The 23,172-nt window shown below is 45.5% G+C and overlaps 1 protein-coding gene across 1 annotated transcript in view; it reads left to right on the forward strand.

Annotated features, from left to right (window-relative positions):
* Window positions 1–479: 479 nt before the first annotated feature.
* The window catches only part of LOC149437772 (peroxisomal N(1)-acetyl-spermine/spermidine oxidase-like), a 50,231-nt gene continuing 27,538 nt past the window's right edge, over window positions 480–23,172 (forward strand). The window contains exons 1-2 of the mRNA XM_089660626.1: window positions 480–596; window positions 19,536–19,639. Of these exons, the coding sequence (XP_089516752.1) occupies window positions 19,585–19,639 (55 nt within the window). The 5' untranslated portion in view covers window positions 480–596; window positions 19,536–19,584. The remainder of the gene's footprint in view (window positions 597–19,535; window positions 19,640–23,172) is intronic.

The following is a 23,172-nucleotide window of genomic DNA, read 5'->3' on the forward strand; positions in this document are numbered from 1 at the left end:
GAACTGAAGTTACATTCTGCAGAGCTCAGCGGGTAAAGCTGATTTGTGAAAAGACACACACGCCCCCTTCACACAGCTTACAGGAACAGAACTGAGGCTGTCAATCTCCTAGAGGTCCCTCCCCGTCACCATTTTTCTCTTGGTGTCAGGAAAACTTGTCAGAAGTGGCTCATGCTCATAGCAGAGGAATGAAGCAACAGACAGAAATAGCACTTAGTGATCTGGATGAAGACAAGTACAAAGAGGGATATGCTCAGTTTATATTTGTTTATGTCTGAGGTTTGCAACCACTTTAAATATTATATTATGTAAAACCTTTATCGCTAAAGGAAAAATCTGTTTGCAGTAACAGATTATAAAGTAACAGCTGGAGTTTGTCTGTAGTTTGTTAGTGTATTTAAATCCGTGAACACATTTAACACTCCGCTCCCACAGACTGACAATGCTGCTGTCTTGTGTTCCTCCTGTGCTCATTCCTCCAGAGTCGTGTCTCACTAATACCGGAAGTGTGTTACTGGACAGATCACCCGGTGAAAACAGAGAGAAAAAAATCTAAAGAAAAAGACGACAAATGCCGCCCCCACATCTAAGGATTGGTAAGCTGCAATATATGACATTTTTGGTTTTGGGTTTAATAAAGCTTTAAATGGTGAAGTCTAGCAGTGACATTTACTGCAAAGGTACAATGGTCCAGCTAGGCGCAATGTAACCCCCGGTTCACATATATGTGGCCGTGCGTGCTGTGTTTTGCGTGGGCACCAGAGCCCATTCATTTGAATGGACCCCCGTGCCCCGTGACACACTTCTTCTGAAAACGCAGCTCACGTGGGAACCTCGGTTCCCAGTACGGTTGTGATTTCCAGTGCAGGCGGCATGCCGTTAGAATTAATGGCACCCGCCCGCGGGTCCGAATTCCTCTGTACAGGTGGTGCGGCTGCACGGATTTTCATGCGGATCCGCAGCCGCACCACCCGCACATATGTACACCTATTATTATTATTATACAGGATTTATATGGCGCCAAAAGTTTGCTCAGCGCTTTACAATATAACGGGAGACAATACATCTACAATACAGTTCAATACAAGAGGGATAGGAGGGCCCTGATCCTGGGAGCTTACAATCTAGCCTAAGTATGCATATCTTATACTACAGGGGCCGCTGGGGAAGCTGTCTGTGCTACTACAGACGAGATCCTCCAGGTGGTCCCTAGTGCACACGGACCACAGGGGGTCACTCACTTGGCACCACCTCCATTCACAGATTGTGTGTATTTTCTTCAGTGAATACAAGGCAGAGAGGAGGGGCGTAATGTCACGATCTCCACCTCATCCAGTCAGAGTGTGCCTTGTATTTACTGTGAAAGATGCAAGGTGTTATGGGAACGGTGCAGAGGGAGCAAACCCGTGTGTTCAGGCACAGGACCTGGAAAATCGAGGATATCTATGTAGTAGCACCAACTTCTACAGTGATTGTCAGCTTCACCAGCTGTGCCTCAGGTATGAGATAAGTATGTTAACATTGTGCCAAGCTGGACCAACCTAACTGTGCACAGTGCTTGCTTTTTTAACCCCTTCCCGCTGGCGCCTCCCAGCCCTTTAAGAGTTTCAGAAGCCAGGAGGCGGGGCAGGGTTTAGGGACATGTGACCGCCATGACGCGCCGTCACGGCAGTCACATGATCGGGAAAGGTCCCGATCAAAACAGGAGATCGGGACCTTTCCGTGAGTACCGGACATGTGTGCTGGGAGAGCGTAGGGCGCGTGCTCTCGGCACATATGTCCTTTTTTATTAGAATGCCGCTCGGCGTCTAGGCCCAGATGCCGGGAGGCTGCAGATTTGCGTTCGGCCGACTTGAAGAGGTTAAAAAACAATATTACACTTGATCATTTCATTCTACAATGGGCATAGAAAAGAATCACCCCTTTAAAATAATCACATTTTGTTGCTTTGCAGTCTGAAATGAAGACAGTTTTTTTTTTATCCAGCTGTATGCAACTTATAACATCCAAGTGAAAGATATAACACCAATCTGTCAGAAAAAAAAAATTCAAAAACAAAATCACTGAGTTGGAAAAGGATCACACCCCCCCCCCCCCCCTCCTAAAATGACTTGTAAACACAATCAGGTGTAGCTAATCAGCTTCTCAATGGCACACAAAGCCTTTGACTTTCAGCTGGTATCAGCTGTGGTCATTTTGATTAGCTCAGCATGAAAAGAGCTTTCCTGGGGCATTTCAGTCCCAGGTAGTGCAACTGAAGCAAACAAATCAGCTATGGGTGCAAGGCACTGTCAAAAGATCTTGGGGATACAGTTGTGGACAGGCACAAGTCAGGAGATGGATACAAAATCATTTGAAAGGCTTTAACAATGCCTTGAAGCACTATGAAGATTATTAATATGAAGGGGAAGGTATTTGGTACAACACGGACCCTCCCTGGATCAGGATGAAAGAGCCAGGAGGAAACTGGTCAGAGAGGCTACCAAGGGGCCTACAGCAGCTCTGAAGTAGTTGCAAGAATTGATGACAAAGAGTGGTCATTGTGTGCAGGTGACAACAATATCACAAATCCTCCACAAATGTGGCTTGTACGTGAGGGTTGCAAGAAAAAATCCACTCCTCAGGAAAGGCCACATGCAGTCACCACTGAGTTTTGCCAAAACTCACCTTGAAGATTCTGAGGCTGCATGGAAGAAGGTGTTCTGGTCAGATGACACTAAAATGGAATGATTTGGCCTCAACACTAAACTATATGTTTGGTGGAAATCCAAAACAGCTCACCATCCAAATCCCACCAATCCTACAGTACAGCATGGAGGTGGTCATATCCTGTTATGGGGGGTTCTCTGCAGCAGGGACTGGAGCACTTCTCAAGATAGAAAGAAAAATGTTTGGAGCAAAATACCTACAAATTCTTGAGGAAAATCTGCTGCTCTCTGCTAGAACGTTGTCAATGGGAAGAAGGTTCACCTTCCAATGTGACAATGACCCAAAGCACACAGCAAAAATGACCATACAGTGGTTGAGGGAGAAAATGGTGAACGCCCTTGCATGGACTAGTCAGAGCCCAGACCTAAACCCCAATGAAAATCTGTGAAATGACTTGAAGACTGCAGCCCACAATTGGTCACCATTACATTTAATTGTACTTGAGCAGTTCTGCAAAGAAGAGCGAGCAAATATTGCAAAGTCTAGATGTGCAAAGTTATTAGAGACATATCCCAACAGACTAAGCCTGGGTTCACATACGTGTAGCTCTGTATATCGCATGTGATTCGTACAGAAACCGCACTGCATTCCTGTGCAAATCACATGCGATTTGTGTGCGGTGCAATCGGAGCCATACATTTTGTATGGCTCTATTCACACCGCACCCGCACCAAAAACGCGCAGGACCCTTTTTTGGGTCCACACTAGAATCGGATTGCATGGGTATTCACACCTATGCGATCCGATTCTTCACATCGCACTGCGTTATGCAGACCGCTTTCGGGGTGTTGTTAACATAACATACAAACCCGCAGCGGTTCGCATGAACGGGGTGCGGTTCTGATGCGGTGCGGAATTCGCACTGAAAATGCTGTGAATTCCGCACTGCATCAGTGAGAACCAGGGCTCTAGGCTGGTTCAACAAAATACTGACACAAGGAGTGATCCTTTTTCCAACTCGGTGATTCTGTTTTTGAATTTTTTTTAAATTTGTTTCTGACATGTTGATGTGATATCTTTCACTTGGATGTTATAAGTTGCACAGTAAATACAGCTGGATAAAACAAAAAACTGTGTCTGTCATCATTCAGGGTGCAAAGCAACAAAATGTGAGGATCTTAAAGGGGGGGGGATTCTTTTGGATACCCACTCTATGTGCACCAGCATGTTGCTATGCGCAAAAATGCTACATGTCATACTGAAGCAATAGAGGCAGATTCCTTGTCTATGTGATGAGACCAATCCAGCCCAACGAGGCAGATGTGAACGAGCTCAAGAGCAGATACGCTGGATACCTGTTATTACCTGGATTGGCCAGGACAGGCTGGTCTGTGCTCCACTCTGATTTAGTGTCCATTTACACGGGCATTCCTTTTTTTTCCTTCAGTTCAGTCACGTGTGGCCCTTTTTCCAAGAAAAAACAGATGAGTGTACATCTGTTTTTTCATCCGTTTACATCCGTTTTTTCATCCATTTACATCCCTTTATCATCTGTTTACATTGGTTTACATCCGTTTTTCATTAGTTTACATCCGTTTTTTCATCCATTTACATCCCTTTATCATCTGTTTACATTGGTTTTCATCTGTTTTTCATCCGTGTAGATCTGTTTACATTTGTTTTTCATCCATCTACATCCGTTTTTGGTCCGCTGACATCCATTTTTTGTCTGTTCTGGGTTTTTTTGTAGAAGAAAATTGGGTTTACTTCTGTTGAAAAAAAACAGATGTTAACGGATGCGGACATTAACGGATGTGAAAAGACGTTTACATCTGCAAGTCCATAGAAATACACGGGGGTCCGTTTTTCATCCGTTTAGATCTGTTTACATTAATTTTTCATCCATCTACATCCGTTTTTGGTCTGCTGACATCCATCTTTTGTCTGTTCTGGATTTTTGTGGAAGAAAAATAGGGTTTTCTACTGTTGAAAAAAACAGATGTTAACGGATGCTGACATTAACGGATGTGAAAAGATATTCATCCGTTTACATCTGCAAGTCCATAGAAATACATGGGGGTCCGTTTTTCATCTGTTTAGATCTGTTTACATTAATTTTTCATCCGTCTACATCCGTTTTTGGTCCGCTGACATCCATCTTTTGTCTGTTCCAGTTTTTTTTGTGGAAGAAAAATAGGGTTTTCTTCTGTTGAAAAAAGCTACTTGGTGCTGCACTAATTCAACTGATAAATGCGCGGTCATGCAATGCTGCACCCAAACGAAATTTACGTTCTTTTTTTCACACAAATAGAGCTTTCTTTTGGTGTAATTTGATCACCTGTGCGCTTTTTATTTTTCACGCTATAAACAAAAAAAGGCCAACAATTTTGAAGAAAAACAATATTTTTTACTTTCAGCTATAAAAAATATATAGTAAACTCAAAGTTGGTTATAAATTTAGGCCAAAATGTATTCTGCTCCATGTTTTTGGTAAAAAAAATCCCAATAAGTGTATATTGATTGCTTTGTGTGGAAGTTATAGCGTCTACAAACTATGGTATAGATACTGCAATTTACGCCATTTTTCTGCTATACAGCGCTGCGCTAGTTTAACGGACAATTGCGCGGTCATGCAATACGGTACATAAATGAAATTTACATCCTTTTTTCCCCACAAATTGAGCTTTCTTTCAGTGGTATTTGATCGCCTGTGCAGTTTTTAATTTTTGCGCTATAAAAAAAAAAGGCTGACAATTTTGAGGGAAAAAAAACAATATTTTGTGCTTTTTGCTATAAAACATGTCCAGTAAAAAAAAATGCAAAAATCAAATTAAGTAATAAATTTCTGACAAAATGCATTCTGCGACATGTCTGCTAAAAAAAAAACCCAATACGTGTAAATTAATTGGTTTACATGAAAGTTATAGCGTTTACAAATGGCGGGAAAGATACTGGGATTTTTAGTTTTTTTTTTATAATAATAATGGCGGCGATCAGGGACTTATGGCGGCGATCAGCGACTTATGGCGGGACTGCAGGACTGCGGCAGACATTCTGACATTGGGGGGTACTGACTTGGGGTCACTGACATCCCCAAAAACACTAATACAGTGATCAGTGCAAAAAAAAAAACACTGACACTGTACTAATGGCAATGGGGAGGAAGGGGTTAACTTTATTTTGCAGGGAAGGGTTATAGGAGTGAGGGGAGTGTTTTACTAGGGGGCGGGGGTGTGTACTGGGCGGGACAAGGCTGATCGAGAAAGAGAAACTCTTCTTTCTCGATCAGCTCGTCCTCGAGCTGACAGGGAAGTGACAGACAGCACAGCTACTGCAGCTGTGCTGTCTGTCACTGTTTGCCGCCGATCGCCGGGAGATAGCCGCTAAGGAGCGGCTGTGACCCGGCGACTGACATCTGAGGCGGTGATTGGTGGGACAGATAGGGTGGCGGCGCGCCTCGTGCGCGCCCCGTATTTGTTTACAAAACACGCGTTTTAAAACGTGGTTTTGCCTGCCAGTGCTGCCCTGCTGCCGTATATCTACAGTGGCTGGGCGGCAAGCAGTTAATGGATGCGGACATTAACGGATGTAAAAAGATGTTCATCCGTTTACATCTGTAAGTCCATAGAAATACATGGGGGTCTGTTTTACATCCGTAAACGAACAGATGAAAAATGGACATACGGAATGCCCGTGTGAAAGAGGCCTTAGTTTGACTTTGTAATGGAGCCCTGACCTGCTGCTGTTTTGCTGAGACTGCTATGACCAGTAAGGCAGGCCATAGACAGACGAATCTTCAGCCGATAAATGAAAAATCGGTCATCCCTGTTGCAGATGCTGCCACCCATGTCCACGAAAAACGTCCCTTTTATGCAGATTTTCCAGCATGACCGATAAAAATAAATGAGGAGATCCGCGAAAAACAGCCGACAGGCTGGCCCCACTAACGGCGTGATTATCGGCCGATTTTTCACGCGGACAAAAATTCGGCCGATAAATGACCCGACTATGGCCTGCATAAGGTTGCATTCACACCTTAACCCTGGGTTCACATATGTGCAGTGTGGTACATCGCATGTGATTCGCACATGAACCGCACCGCATTCCTCTGCAAATCGCATGCGATTTGTGTGCGGTGCGATTGGAGCCATACATTTTTTTGGGTCCGCACTAGAATCAGATCACATGGGTATTCTCACCTATGCGATCCGATTCTACACATCACACCACGTTTTGCGGACCGCTTTTGGGGTGTTGCTAACATACACACTCGCATCGGTTCACATGAACGGGGTGCGATTTTGATGCGGTGCGGAATTTGCACAGAAACCGCTGCGAATTCCGCACCACATCAGTGTGAACCAGGGCTTAGTGTTCCAGGAACGCGGGCACAGACACACGTTTCTGCCCTTGTTCCAGAAACACACAAAAAACACATCAAAACGAACATCACGCTTTCGGTGCCATTATTTCTTATTGGCACCCCAGACATGAGTAGAAGTCCTTAATTTTTTTAAAACACTGAAAAAAGCGCATCGCAAAACACGCTGGGCTCAGTGCCAAAGACATGAGCTACTTTGGCACACATAGGGAAGCCCATTCAAGGGAATGGGGTGCCCTATGCTGTCATACCAAAGCGCGGCAAAAAAACAACCAGCTGCGTCACAGCCTAAGAGCGTTCTCACTGCAAGGCAGTGGTAGCTGGTGGCCTTGAAGTCAAAGTGAAAGCCAGTGAAACTATATCAGAGGGGGGCATATAAAAAGACTTTCGTGCTAACAGTAGTAATAACAGGCATCATGGTCAATTTCTGTAGCAAGCATGCATCCAGTGTGCACAGCCTGGACTTCTGCCCCTTATTTATGTTCCACATCTGTAAAATATTGGGTTGGATTTAATAAAGGCAAATAGACTGAGAACCTTGAAGGTGCAGCTGCTCCAGAGCTTAGTAAATGAGGATAAAGTGTTACTAAACCCACAACAATAAAATCAGTCTGTAGATGCAGTAAAGCATGCTTGTTATACTCACTGTGGAACCTAAGGGGTTAATCCTCTGCATTGTGTAAAAAAGCATTTGATTGTTCATGTCTTATCTCCTGATAAGACAGACTGAACCCTAGCCATCCTGCACACGCTCAATTTAGTGTGTATTGCTAGAGAGGTTGTTTTTTTTACTTAGGAGAGTGCATGTGATCAGCACAGGGCCAGTCTGCACCGTCCTCACAGAGGTCAGGGGTTCTGCATCCTCCTAGAGCTGAAAGAAAACTCCTACAGGCTTTAATTAGTGTTCTGCTAAACACTGATAGAAGTCACAAGACTGCTCTAAGTGCTGATGAGAAAAGGTATTTGGCAGTTTATATATACTAAAATAATTGTACTTCCATGCTCTGTGTACTGTGGGAGACCAGCTATAGTGAATGCAGGGTCCTGGGAGACCGGATATAGTGAATGCAAGGTCCGGGGAGACCGGATATAGTGAATGCAGGGTCCGGGGAGACTAGATATAGTGAATGCAGGGTCCGGGGAGACCGGATATAGTGAATGCAGGGTCCGGGGAGACCAGATATAGTGAATGCAGGGTCCGGGGAGACCGGATATAGTGAATGCAGGGTCCGGGGAGAGCAGATATAGTGAATGCAGGGTCTGGGGAAATCGGATATAGTGAATGCAGGTTCCGGGGAGACCGGATATAGTGAATGCAGGCTCTGGGAAGACCGGATATAGTGAATGCAGGGTCTGGGAAGACCGGATATAGTGAATGCAGGGTCCGGGAAGACCGGATATAGTGAATGCAGGGTCCGGAGAGAGCAGATATAGTGAATGCACGGTCCAGGGAGATCGGATATAGTGAATGCAGGGTCCGGGGAGACCGGATATAGTGAATGCAGGGTCCGGGGAGACCAGATATAGTGAATGCAGGGTCCTGGGAGACCGGATATAGTGAATGCAGGGTCCTGGGAGACCAGATATAGCGAATGCAGGGTTCGGGGAGACCAGATATAGCGAATGCAGGGTCCGGGGTTTAGTAACACCCTAAGCTTTGCTGACTTCCAACATCCAAGCATGTGCAAGTAAAATTGCTGTTTTTTTTTAAATTTCCTTACACGTGATTGGGTATTCTTTGAAAAGTGAAGCTTTAACTCAGTTACTAAGCTTTGCACTTGCAAAGTGTCTATCTATCTTTAGTACATCCAGCCCATGTTGTCACCATAATGTGGCTGGTTGTGTTGTGTGGTTGAGCTCTTGTATTCCTCGGGTCATGTCATTGATAAGATTGAATTTCACTTATCACTTGACCTATCATGGCTTGTACACCCAGCATTGTCTGCAGTGGAAGTGTTGCTTGATGCCAAGTAACAGCCAGCACTTGTCCCAGGACACACAGCGCCCCCTGCTGTACATAGAAGATCTTTGTTTCTGACTTTCAGGCCCTTTTCACACCTGAGCGAATAATAGCTGGGAGCTCCAAAACACTTGAGGAGAAAAAAATCAATTATTCTCAGTGGAGATGGTTCACATCTCCACTCCAAGTCACCTGAAGCCAAATGCCTGAAGCTCAAACAAGTTCTGGAGCTTTTTATTGTTGCTCAAACTGGGCAGAGTTGCGTGTTTTTGAGCGTTTTTAATTCTATATAAATAAATGGAAATGCACAATTCACGCGTTTTGTCGCATTTTTGCGTGATTTTCTGCTCAAATGGACAAAATAAAAAATAAAATAGTAATAGTATATGAATAAATAAATGGAAAATAAATACACAAATAAAAATCATCATAAATTAATATGTAATAAATAAGTACCTGTAATCAATAATAAAATAAATACCGTATTTTTCGCTCCATAAGACGCACTTTTTTCCCCTCAAAAAATGGGGGAAAATATCAGTGCGTCTTATGGAGCGAATATGGAGCGGCCGGTCCGGTATTCCCGCAGCCACCGTGTCAGAATACCGGGCCGGCCACTCGGCTCTTCTCTGCAGCAGAGCCTTACCTGTTCCTTGGTCCAGCGTTGTACAGTGTTCTCTCCCGGCACCAACATCTTTAGTTTGGGCACCCGGCTGTCACAGCCGGGTGCCCACTGCGCATGCGCAAGAAGCACTGCGCTTTGCGAATGGTCCGGCAGTCTTCTGGGACCTGCCATGTGTCCCAGAAGACGGGGAGGGAGGACAACTCCGCGGGAGCGGGTACCTGTCAAATTCGGGTACCCGCTCCCCCTCCCTCCCCAAAGGTCCGCAGTCTCTGATCATCTCCTGTGCTATGTCCACAGTCTCTGGTCATCCCTTGTACTGTGTCCGCAGTCTCTGGTCATCTCCTGTACTGTATCCACAGTCTCTGGTCATCCCCTGTACTATGTCCGCAGTCTCTGGTCATCTCCTGTACTGTGTCCGCAGTCTCTGGTCTTCTCCTGTAGTATGTCCGCAGTCTCTGGTCATCCCCTGTACTGTGTCCGCAGTCTCTGGTCATCTTTACTGTGTCCACAGTCTCTGGTCATCTCCTGTACCGTGTCCGCAGTCTCTGGTCATGTCCTGTACCGTGTCCGCAGTCTCTGGTCATCTCCTGTACTGTGTCCGCAGTCTCTGGTCATCTCCTGTACCGTGTCCGCAGTCTCTGGTCATCTCCTGTACCGTGTACGCAGTCTCTGGTCATCTCCTGTACCGTGTTTGCAGTCTCTGGTCATCTCCTGTACCGGGTCCGCAGTCTCTGGTCATCTCCTGTACCGTTTTCGCAGTCTCTGGTCATCTCCTGTACCGTGTCCGCAGTCTCTGGTCATCTTCTGTACTGTGTCCGCAGTCTCTGGTCATCTCTTGTACTGTGTCCGCAGTCTCTGGTCATCCTCTGTACTGTGTCCGCAGTCTCTGGTCATCCCCTGTACTGTGTCCGCAGTCTCTGGTCATCCCTTGTACTATGTCCGCAGTCTCTGGTCATCTCCTGTACTGTGTCTGCAGTCTCTGGTCATCTCCTGTACTGTGTCTACAGTCTCTGGTCATCCCCTGTACTGTGTCCGCAGTCTCTGGTCATCTCCTGTACTGTGTCCGCAGTCTCTGGTCATCTCCTGTACCGTGTCCGCAGTCTCTGGTCATCTCCTGTACCGTGTCCGCAGTCTCTGGTCATCTCCTGTACCGTGTCCGCAGTCTCTGGTCATCTCCTGTACCGTGTCCGCAGTCTCTGGTCATCCCCTCTACCGTGTCCGCAGTCTCTGGTCATCCCCTGTACCGTGTCCGCAGTCTCTGGTCATCTCCTGTACCGTGTCCGCAGTCTCTGGTCATCCCCTGTACCGTGTCCGCAGTCTCTGGTCATCCCCTGTACCGTGTCCGCAGTCTCTGTTCATCCCCTGTACTGTGTCCGCAGTCTCTGTTCATCCCCTGTACTGTGTCCGCAGTCTCTGGTCATCCCCTGTACTGTGTCCGCAGTCTCTGGTCATCCCCTGTACTGTGTCCGCAGTCTCTGGTCATCCCCTGTACTGTGTCCTAATAATAATAATAATAAAAAATAGCAAACACCCAAACCTAAACAAATAGTAATAATTATTATTATTATTAATATTATTTTATTTATTTTGTGCTAGGGTTTTTTTTTACATTTTTTCTTTATTATTAATTTTTTTTAAGGGTTGGGGGGGGTTAAGGTTAGGGGTTTATTGTTTATTATTTATGATTTATTTATCATTACATATTATTCATTTATTGTATTTATTATTTATGATTATTTTTATTTATTTTTGTATTTATAGTGAGGAAAATAATTATTTGATCCCTGCAGATTTTGTAAGTTTGCCCACTTACAAAGAAATGAAGGGTCTATAATTGTTATCATAGGTGTATTTTAAATGATAGAGAAAGAATATCAACCAAAAATCCAGAAAAAAAACAAATAATACAAATGTTATAAATTGAGTTGCAGTTCAGTGAGTAAAATAAGTATTTGATCCCCTACCAACCACTGTATTTTACATTTATTTATTTATAATTAATATTATTAGCAGTAGTAGTAGTATTAATGCTCTAACCCTAACAAAAAATAAATAATAATAAAAAGACAATAAATACAATATTAACCCTTAACCTAAACCCTAACCCCTAATCCTAACCTAACTTACTAGGTGTAATCCTAGACTTCCATCTGTCCTTCCAGCCCCAGATCCAATCGCTGACAAAATCATGCAGACTTCACCTCCGCAACATCTCCAAGATACGCCCGTTCCTAACCATGGAAACCACTAAGCAACTTATTCACTCCCTTGTTATATCTCGCCTTGACTATTGTAACTCCCTCCTCATTGGCCTACCTCATCGCAGGCTATCCCCTCTTCAGTCTATCATGAATGCTGCTGCCAGACTCATCCACCTTACTAACCATTCTGTATCTGCCACCCCTCTCTGCCAATCCCTCCACTGGCCTCCATTCAGTGTCCTCCACCCCTCTCTGCCAATCCCTCCACTGGCCTCCATTCAGTGTCCTCCACCCCTCTCTGCCAATCCCTCCACTGGCTCCCAGTTGCCCAACGGATAAAATTAAACACACTAACAATGACATATAAAGCCATCCACAACTCTGCCCCAACTTACATAACCGATCTTGTCTCTAAATATCACCCAAACCGTACTCTCCGCTCCTCGCAAGACCTCCTACTCTCTAGCTCCCTTATCTCCTCCTCCCATGCTCGTCTCCAGGACTTCTCCAGGGCGTCCCCCATCCTCTGGAACTCCCTACCCCAATCTATCAGACTATCGCCTACTCTACTTACTTTTAGGCGATCACATCTCTTCAGGGAAGCCTATCCCGCCCTCTGTTAATACTGGATTCCTCTATTCTTCCAACCACTCCATCCCCCACAGTTATTACCTATTGTACCATTAACCCCTCCCTCCTAGATTGTAAGCTCCAAGGATCAGGCCCTCAAATCAGTCTTGTATTGAACTGTATTGTTGCTGTATTGTCTCCCACTTTAATGTAAAGCACTGAGCAAACCGTTGGCGCTATATAAATCCTATATAATAATAATAACTTTAACTTCTAACTCTTTACCCTAACGGAAAAAAAACAAATAAATGAATAGTAATTAAAAAAGAAATAAAAGCAAATGGAAAATCGAAAAAAAAAATGAAAAACTCAGCAACAAATGATGCAAGAGATGATATTTTTGTCTATTGGCTAATAAAATAACACCAAAGTTTAAATATGCCTGAAAAACGCTGTATGAAAATGCATATATACACAAAACAAGTGCAACAAAACGCGCAAAGAACGCTCAAGTGTGAATGCAGCCTAAAACAAAACTTCACCCATAAAGACTTTACCTTTCCTTCTTCCTCCCTCTTAAAGAATTGGGTGGGGAGGAAGGAATCTAATGGCCCCGCCTCCTCCCCCTAGACTTCAGGACAGGCCCCGAGGACCCACACACTCCATCCTAGTGAGAAAAAACACGCACAAAAGTGAAAAGTGCAAAACAGTGGGGAGAATAAATAAATAAATAAGTGGCCATGCAATTGTGCACTGGCTAGGCCCTAAGGCCCGTAGCAAAAAAATTGCCCGGGACTTAGCCAAAAGTCCTAGCGCTAAAAGGCGCAGTGCAGAAAAAGTGTTTAGAACAGTGACCATGTGCACTTTTCACACTTGGGATCCCACCCCCATTACTAAGAGCACCCCTGAGGTGACCACTCACAGGGGGCACTGCTCCACGGACTCTCTGCCTCCAAGGCCCCTGGCCAGACGAGGTAGACCCACTCAAATCAGGAGGAACTGGGCTTCTTCAGTTTTCCTGGGGGAATTACTCCCGGCCCCAACAGCCTGTGGGCACCTCGATTTCTCTTCCAGCCAGTACTAACCTTCAGAGCCCCCATGATACCAGCAGGGGTACTATACATAGTAAAATATTTGTGCAGCACTAAAATATAAATAATCCTAATATGTATAAACCATATATCTCATGCATAAAATTACAGTCCTGAATAAATATATAAAAAGCTCAAGGTGACTTCAGTATTCCCAAATTCATCAATCTGTAAAATTTGTTGAGAGGCAGGATATGGATAAAATGCACACTCACCAGATGCGCAAAGGTATTGCGCAGTGTATAAATAAATGGATGTCTGCCAGGGAATCCCTCTCAGGATGAAATTGGAGTCAGCCCAGGATGAATGGATATCATCAGGGTGGAAATTCAACTGGAGGTCCTCTTTAAGGACATGGGTGCAGCCACTTCAGTATATTGGGATAGTTACCAGGGGGAGCTCTGGGGGATTTAAGTGTTCACTTCTCTGCTGCTACTTCCACCAACGTCTCCACTCTACTTCCTCCCCCAGCGGAGGACCCCCTACTGGACACTGATAAGAATAGATACCAGAGGCGGACTGACAACTCATGGGGCCCCCGGGCAATAGGGGATCATGGGACCCCTGTGTCCTAGCCCACACTCAAACCACACCCAAAAAGGCGTATGAAAGGTACCAGGGAAATCTCATGGGGCCCGCTACTGACCCCAGGCCCTCGGGCAGTGCCAGAGTGCCCGAATAGTCAGTCCGCCCCTGATAGATACTACACGTGATCTTAGCCAAAAGGCCAAGAAGCGGTAAGTAGAAATGAGCTAAATGATGCTGGACGTTCTCCAGCCAGGAATTGAAGCGAAGCTGTATTTGAATTGCTGCAGCTTCTAATGCACATTGTGAGAAGCTCACAGTGTGCAGTGAAATCCGAGTACGCAATGTCAGTACAGGAGAGGAGCCGGTACAACTGTGCAAGACTGAAGGACAGGCTGGAGATCAGCTGTAAAGAAAAAAAAATGTTGTAGTTGGGCTTTAACATATTTGTCATTTACTTGAAGTCCATCTAACAGTACATGTCCATCTAGGACTCCCCGGTCCTCAAGGTGACGACGTTGCAGTGATTTCACTGCAGAACACACAGCGGTGTCAACCTGCTACAGGAAGTGGATGATAAACAGAACTTCTAGCAGCACCAACAGGTCATCTGCCAGTACTGCAGCTTTCGAGATTTTAATATTTCATAAATTAAACCACATTTTGGTATCTCATTATCTGTCGTCGTCGTAGATTTACATTCTGTTCCCGATGTATTTTTGTTTGCTGAAACCGTTGATATGACAGAAGCATCTGAAAATAACTGAGAGGCAGCAGATTGTCGTGCCGTGTGGGAGAATCTGTTCTGCAGGATTCCATTTCAGGGTCTGGGGTGCAGGTTTGTGTTGGCAGTTTTTTGCATCTCATTGGCATTTTGTTCCAGGAAGATGAAATCTGATGGAGAATGGGGAGACTTCACAAGAAGACAAGACGAGAAATGAGCTGCTAATTATCGCTCACCCTTTACCTACCCGCAGAAATCTGCGTTTCTACATTTTATTTCCTAGGAAAAATGCTAAAATAAAACATTATATAATTATACATTTCCATAAAGGAGGGGTGGCGGTATCCAAACAAGGGGCTAGCTTAGACTTCAGATTTTAGGGGGGCCAGATTGTGACCAGTGGCAGTAGAAATGCCCCAACATTAGTGGGGATAGACAATGCCTCAGGCTTGGTGGTCAGTGGGAGTAAAAAAAAAATGACATAGCGCCTGTGGTCAGCAGGAGGAGGAATAGCACTCCATCATTGGTGTCAGTGGGAGGAATAGTGCCCCATCATTGGTGTCAGTGAGAGGAATAGTGCCCCATCATTGGTGTCAGTGGGAGGAATAGTGCCCCACCACTGGTGTCAGTGGGAGGAATAGTGCCCCATCATTGGTATCAGTGGGAGGAATAGTGCCCCATCATTGGTGTCAGTGGGAGGAATAGTGCCCCATCATTGGTGTCAGTAGCAGGAATAGTGCCCCATCATTGGTGTCAGTGGGAGGAATAGTGCCCCATCGTGGTGTCAGTGGGAGGAATAGTGCCCCATCATTGGTATCAGTGGGAGGAATAGTGCCCATCATTAGTGTCAGTGGGAGGAATAGTCCCCAACATTGGTGTCAGTGGGAGGAATAGTGCCCCATCATTGGTGTCAGTGGGAGGAATAGTGCCCCAACATTGGTGTCAGTGGGAGGAATAGTGCCCCAACATTGGTGTCAGTGGGAGGAATAGTGCCCCATCATTGGTGTCAGTTTAAGGAAGAGTGTTTGATCATTGGCCTAAGGGGGAAGGACAGTGCTCCATTATTGTGGTCAATGGGAGGAATAGTGCCCCATCATAGGTGTCAATGAATGGGAGGAATTATGCCCCATCATTGGTTTTAGTGGGAGGAATAGTGCCCCAACCTTGGTGTCACTGTAAGGAAGAATGTCCTATTATTGGTCTGAGGAGGAAGGACAGTACTCCATTATTGGTGTCAATGGGAGGAATAGTGCCCCATCATTGGTATCAGTGGGAGGAATAGTGCCCCATCATTGGTATCAGTGGGAGGAATAGTTTCCCATCAATGGTGTCAGTGGGAGGAATAGTGCCCCAACATTGGTGTCAGTGTAAGGAAGAGTGTCCTATGTATCACTGGGGAAGGACAGTGCTCCATTATTGGTGTGAGTGGGAGGAATAGTGTCCCATCATTGATGTCAATGGAAGGAATAGTGCCCCATCATTGGTGTTAATAGAAGGAATAGTGCCCCATCATTGGTGTCAGTGGAAGGAATAGTGCCCCATCATTGGTGTCAGTGGAAGGAATAGTGCCCCATCATTGGTATCAGTGGGAGGAATAGTGCCCCATCATTGGTATCAGTGGGAGGAATAGTGCCCCATCATTGGTGTCAGTGGAAGGAATAGTGCCCCATCATTGGTATCAGTGGGAGGAATAGTGCCCCATCATTGGTATCAGTGGGAGGAATAGTGCCCCATCATTGGTGTCAGTGGAAGGAATAGTGCCCCATCATTGGTATCAGTGGGAGGAATAGTGCCCCATCATTGGTATCAGTGGGAGGAATAGTGCCCCATCATTGGTATCAGTGGGAGGAATAGTGTCCCATCATTGGTATCAGTGGGAGGAATAGTGCCCCATCATTGGTGTCAGTTGGAGGAATAGTGCCCCATCATTGGTGTCAGAGGGAGAAATAGTGTCCAATCATTGATTTCAGTGGGTGGAAGGAATTATGTTCCATCATTGGTGTCAGTGGGAGGAATAGTACTTCATCGTTGGTGTCAGTGGGAGGAATAGTACTTCATCGTTGGTGTCAGTGGGAGGAATAGTGTCGCATCAATGGTGTCAGTGGGTGGGAGGAATTATGCCCCATCATTGATGTTAGTGGGAGGAATAGTGCCCCATCATTAGTGTCAGTGAGAGGAATAGTACCCCATAGTTGGTGTCAGTGGGAGGAATAGTGCCAAAACATTTTTTTGGAAAGTGTTCTTTCCCACTTATGTAATTTTTGTTCATTGTTTGAACTGCCTCAGGTTACTATTGATCTGTAGTATGCAGATATCTAGTAGAGGTTTTGGGCCACTACAACTTGAATACCTTTGTGATTTTGTATCCTCTGACTTCCACTCCTGTTTAGTGCTAGTTAGTTCACTCATAGCTAGACCTTCCCTGCTTCTTCTATATTCCCTCAGGTTCTGATACAGCCCTTTTGTTATCATTTAGCAACTTATATAAAGAGAAGTGCAGACTCCTGTAGTGTTGGCTCTGAGGAAGAGATGTGTCCTCGATACGTGTTAGCCAGTTGGTCATCCAGGGTTCCATCTTATGGACTCAGATGTTGTTTGGATCATACATCTTGTTCAGTTTGACATGCCTGTGTTTTTATGTCTATTGTGAGTATGATACTTACTTTGTTTCTTCAATAAATATTTTAAACGATAATGCACTAGGTCGGTGCGCCCTTTTTCTGTTTCTCCATTTGCTTCCCTCAGTCAGTGTTAGTTTTTCTTGGTAAAGTCACTGTCCTCCTTTAACACTTCAAAAGACTTGAAAAACATCCTCTGTACTGCAATTAGATGAGGTAAATTTGCACTATAATTCGCGTCTGTGTCTTAATGAAGAGTTAAGTTGCCTGTGGATGGTACCAAGTCAGCAGATGACCATTTTCAATGCTTAAAGCAGCATTTGAAAAAGAACTGATTGGTTAAAACCCCTGTAAACTCTCCATTGCTACACCTGTCCTGTTTACCAGGGAATGTTTTTTTTATTGCGCTCAATGTATTAAGCTAAAAACACTCAGGTTTTACTACTTTAACTAAGCCAGCTCTGGGAGGACATCATATGATGTCCTCCCAGAACACACCCTCCCGCGCGCCCCCAGGGGCGCGCCCCCGGTCATCTCCGTGATCACGTGATGTGATCACACAGCTGATCACGTGATGTGGTAAAAGGCCAATCACAGCAGCCTTTTACCACGTGATCAGCCGTATCCAATGACACAGCAGATCACCGGGTAAATGCAGTTCCCAGTTATCGGCTGCACTTTCCGCACGTTGTCACAGCCTGAGGAAAGTACTGCCGATAACCGGCAATTGTCAGAGGACGGATCGGCACTGATGATCAGTGCCCAACAGTGCTACCCACCAGTGCTGCCCATCTATGCCCAGCAGTGCTGCCCACCTGTGCCCAGCAGTGCCATCCACCTATGCCCAGCAGTGCCACCCATCAATGCCGCCCATCAGTGCCCAGCAGTGCCGCCAGTCAGTGTCCAGCAGTGCCGCCAGTCAGTGCCACACAGCAGTGCCGCCTATCAGTTCCCATCATTGTTGCATATCAGTGCCAGCTCATCAGTGTCTCCTGTCAGTGCCCATCAGTGCCTCCTATCAGTGCCCATCATTGTTGCATATCAGTGCCACCTATCAGTACCACCTCATCAGTGCCGCCTTTCAGTGCCCATCAGTGCCTCCTATCAGTGCCCATCATTGTTGCATATCAGTACCACCTCATCAGTGCCGCCTATCAGTTCCCATCAGTGCCTCCTATCAGTGCCCATCATTGTTGCATATCAGTGCCAGCTCATCAGTGCCACCTATCAGTACCACCTCATCAGTGCCGCCTATCAGTGCCCATCAGTGCCCATCATTGTTGCATATCAGTGCCACCTATCAGTACCACCTCATCAGTGCCGCCTATCAGTGCCCATCAGTGCCCATCATTGTTGCATATCAGTACCACCTCATCAGTGCCGCCTATCAGTTCCCATCAGTGCCTCCTATCAGTGCCCATCATTGTTGCATATCAGTGCCAGCTCATCAGTGCCACCTATCAGTACCACCTCATCAGTGCCGCCTATCAGTGCCCATCAGTGCCCATCATTGTTGCATATCAGTGCCACCTATCAGTACCACCTCATCAGTGCCGCCTATCAGTGCCCATCAGTGCCCATCATTGTTGCATATCAGTACCACCTCATCAGTGCCGCCTATCAGTTCCCATCAGTGCCTCCTATCAGTGCCCATCATTGTTGCATATCAGTGCCAGCTCATCAGTGCCACCTATCAGTACCACCTCATCAGTGCCGCCTATCAGTGCCCATCAGTGCCCATCATTGTTGCATATCAGTGCCAGCTCATCAGTGCCACCTATCAGTACCACCTCATCAGTGCCACCTATCAGTACCACCTCATCAGTGCTGCCTATCAGTGCCCATAAGTGCTGCCTTTCAGTGCCCATCAGTGCAGCCTCATCAACGCACATCAGTGAAGGAGAAAACTTACCTGTTTGCAAAATTTTTTTTTTCAAAATTTTTGCTTTTTTTTGTTTATAGCGCAAACAATAAAACACCCACAGGCGATGAAATACCACCAAAAGAAATCTTTATTTGGTTAAGCAGCATGACAGCGTGAACCCAGCCTCAGGGCAATTACAGGACTAGTTCCTGGTCATCACAATCTGCTGTATGTGAGATTGGTGCTATTTGTGCTCATCATGAGATGTATGACATCTGTGCTATGTACGTGTTTTACGTCTTTCTGTTTATTGTCCTCCTATAACAGAGATCAAAAGTCTGAAGATAACCGGAGAAGATGGGATAGAGAGGTGACTATGGATGGGAACACAGCATATACGGACCCATCTACTCTCCATCAACAGGGCAAAGGTAAGCGAATAAAGTCCAGAGAGATAACATTGTAGCACAAAGATTGGCAGTGCAATATTCTGATTATCTGTACTGAGCTGTGTGCCTTGTGGAACTCGGCTTCCTTCCTAAATTCAGCAAGAGACACATATCCTTACAGATCTCCTGGCATTGGGTGGCTGTGGTGAGTAGATCTGTGAATTTGTTTGACATACATATAAATGCCTTTGCTGTATGTTTGCATTGGAGTGTGCACCGGGGTAACAAGGGTGCTTATATATATTTTTTATTAACTATTTTTAATTTTTATTACATTTTCTTTAAAACTCCCCTATGCGATGTTTATGGAGACATCAGGGGTCTATTAGGCTGGCCATACACTATATCATTTTTTTTTACAATTTTCTGTCCAATTTCCTTTAGATTTACCTTTAACTATGTAGTGCAAGGGCCTGCCTAATTGGATACAATTGAAAGTGTTGTTTAGGTTTGACCTCCTATTATATGGTTTTTGGTAAATCTAAAGCAAAATTATCAAAGAAAATTGTATAATGTATGGCCAGCCTTAGCCTGTACAATTTTCTTGTACAATTTTCCTTTAGATTTACCAGAAATCATATTATTAATATTATACAGGATTTATATTGAGGCAAAGGTTTGCTGAGTGCTTTGCAAGATAACGGGAGACAATACAGCAACAATACAGTTCAATACAAGAGGGTTAGGAGGTCCTGATCCGTGGAGCTTACAATCTAAGAGGGAGGGGCTGGTGGTGCAAAAGGTATTAACTGTGGGGGATGGACTGGTAGAAGGAAGAGAAGATTCCGTTATTAACTGAAGGCAGGATATGCTTCCCTGAAGAGATTTTCAGAGATCACCTAAATGTGGGCAGAGCAGGCGATAGTCTGATAGATTGGGGTAGAGAGTTCCAGAGGATGGGGGAGGCTCTGGAGAAGTCCTGGAGCCGAGCATGGAAGGAGGAGACAAGGGAGCTAGAAGGTCGTGGGAGGAGCGGAGAGTACGGTTTGGGTGATATTTGGAGACAAGATTGGTGATGTAATTTGGGGCAGAGTTATAAATGGCTTTATATGTCAGTGTTAATGTTTTGAATTTTATCCGTTGGGCAATGGGAAGCCAGTGGAGGGATTGGCAGAGAGGGGTGGAGGACACTGAGTGGAGGCCAGTGAAGGGATTGGCAGAGAGGGGTGGAGAGCACTGAGTGGAGGCCAGTGGAGGGATTGGCAGAGAGGGGTGGAGGACACTGAGTGGAGACCAGTGGAGGGATTGGCAGAGAGGGGTGGAGGACACTGAGTGGAGGCCAGTGGAGGGATTGGCAGAGAGGGGTGGAAGGCACTGAGTGGAGGCCAGTGAAGGGATTGGCAGAGAGGGGTGGAGAGCACTGAGTGGAGGCCAGTGGAGGGATTGGCAGAGAGGGGTGGAGGACACTGAGTGGAGACCAGTGGAGGGATTGGCAGAGAGGGGTGGAAGGCACTGAGTGGAGGCCAGTGGAGGGATTGGCAGCGAGGGGTGGCTGATACAGAACGGTTAGTAAGGTGGATGAGTCTGGCAGCAGCATTCATGATAGACTGAAGAGGGGATAGCCTGCGATGAGGTAGGCCAATGAGGAGGGAGTTACAATAGTCAAGGCGAGAGATAACAAGGGAGTGAATAAGTTGCTTAGTGGTTTCAGAGTTTTGGAGATGTTGTGGAGGTGAAGTCTAGTCTATAATCAAGTCTATAATATGAGGTCAAACCTAAACAACACTTTCAGTTGTATCCAATTAGACAGACCCTTGCATTACATAGTTAAAGGTTAACCTAAGGGCTAGTTCACACTAGATGCAGTTCAGTGCGCTTTTTTCCTGCATCAAAAATGCATGCACAGAGTTTTCCATGTATGCCAATGGCCCTAGTTCACACCAGTGCAGTCAGTTCCAGTCAGTGCAGAAAAAAAAGTAGAACATGCTGCAATTTTTTCTGCACAGAACCATACTGGAACATGGCAAACTGTATCAAAACTGCACCGGAACTGCGTGTGGTGTGAACTCTAAGCAAAAAACGTATCCAGAATGCACCCGGAGTGCATTTTTTTAGTGTGAACTGTCCCTAAAGGAAATTGGACAGAAAATTATTGGAAAATTGTATAATGTATGGCCAGCCTTAGTTCCCCAATGTCTCCCCTGTCCTCCACTGTGGTTAATCAAGCACAGATCATGCTTGATTAGCTGCGTTATTTTCTATAGTAGCCAGGGAATGACAGCTGTGAATCCGGAAGTGACTCAATACATGCTGTTTCTGGGTTCATTAGTCGCAGGAAGAACAGTATTTCCCAGTCACTTCCTGCTCTCAATGCTAAAGGCACTTACTGTGGTCCTGGGCTCCCTGGAGGAACTGCAGAGCCCTAGATCTGCTGCGCACCTTCAGAGTCCTAAAAAGTGAAGTAGATGCCAAGTTAAACATACCTTGGGAGATGAGGGGTTAAGCTCCATTATTCATTAGTTTCCCTAAATTCTAGGTAACAAGAAAACAGACATTCTCCAGTGCCTGGTGCCCAGATCTGGCAATAAGCGTATGTCAACATCTGTTACATATTAAAGTCAGCTTCTGGTCACTGTATGTAGGTAGGACAAGCTGCTTCTTTATTTTAGGGCAGTGGTATCCAAACTTCGGCCCGTGGGTCAGATGTGGCCCTTTGCTTGCTTTTATCTGGCCCTTGAGGCATTATTCCTCCCACTGCAAGCAACAGTGTGGCATAGTTTCTCCCACTGACATCGACATGGGGCACTATTCCTCCTATTTACAACAATGATGGGGCACTATTCCTTTCATTGATATGAACAATGGGACACTATTTCTTTCAGTGATACCAATGATGGGGCACTATTCCTTTCATTGACACCAATGATGGGGCACTATTCCTTTCATTGACACCAATGATGGGGCACTATTCCTTTCATTGACACCAATGATGGGGCACTATTCCTTTCAGTGATACCAATGATGGGGCACTTTTCCTCCCATTGATACTAATGATGGGGCACTATTTCTCCCTTTTGACACCAATGATGGGGCACTATTCCTTTCATTGACACCAATGATGGGGCACTATTCCTTTCATTGATACTAATGACGGGGCACTATTCCTCCCATTGACACCAATGATGGGGCACTATTCCTTTCAGTGATACCAATGATGGGGCACTTTTCCTCCCACTGATACCAATGATGGGGCACTATTCCTTTCATTGACACCAATGATGGGGCACTATTCCTTTCAGTGATACCAATGATGGGGCACTTTTCCTCCCATTGATACTAATGATGGGGCACTATTTCTCCCTTTTGACACCAATGATGGGGCACTATTCCTTTCATTGACACCAATGATGGGGCACTATTCCTTTCATTGATACCAATGAGGGGGCACTATTTCCTCCATTGATACTAATGACGGGGCACTATTCCTCCCATTGACACCAATGATGGGGTACTATTCCTTTCATTGATACCAATGATGGGGCATTATTCCTCCCATTGACACCAATGATGGGCAC

Source organism: Staurois parvus, unplaced genomic scaffold (genome assembly GCF_062004578.1).
Source record: "Staurois parvus isolate SC_StPar_1 unplaced genomic scaffold, SC_StPar_1.0 ptg001255l, whole genome shotgun sequence".
In the NCBI taxonomy this organism is placed as follows: Eukaryota; Metazoa; Chordata; class Amphibia; order Anura; family Ranidae; genus Staurois; species Staurois parvus.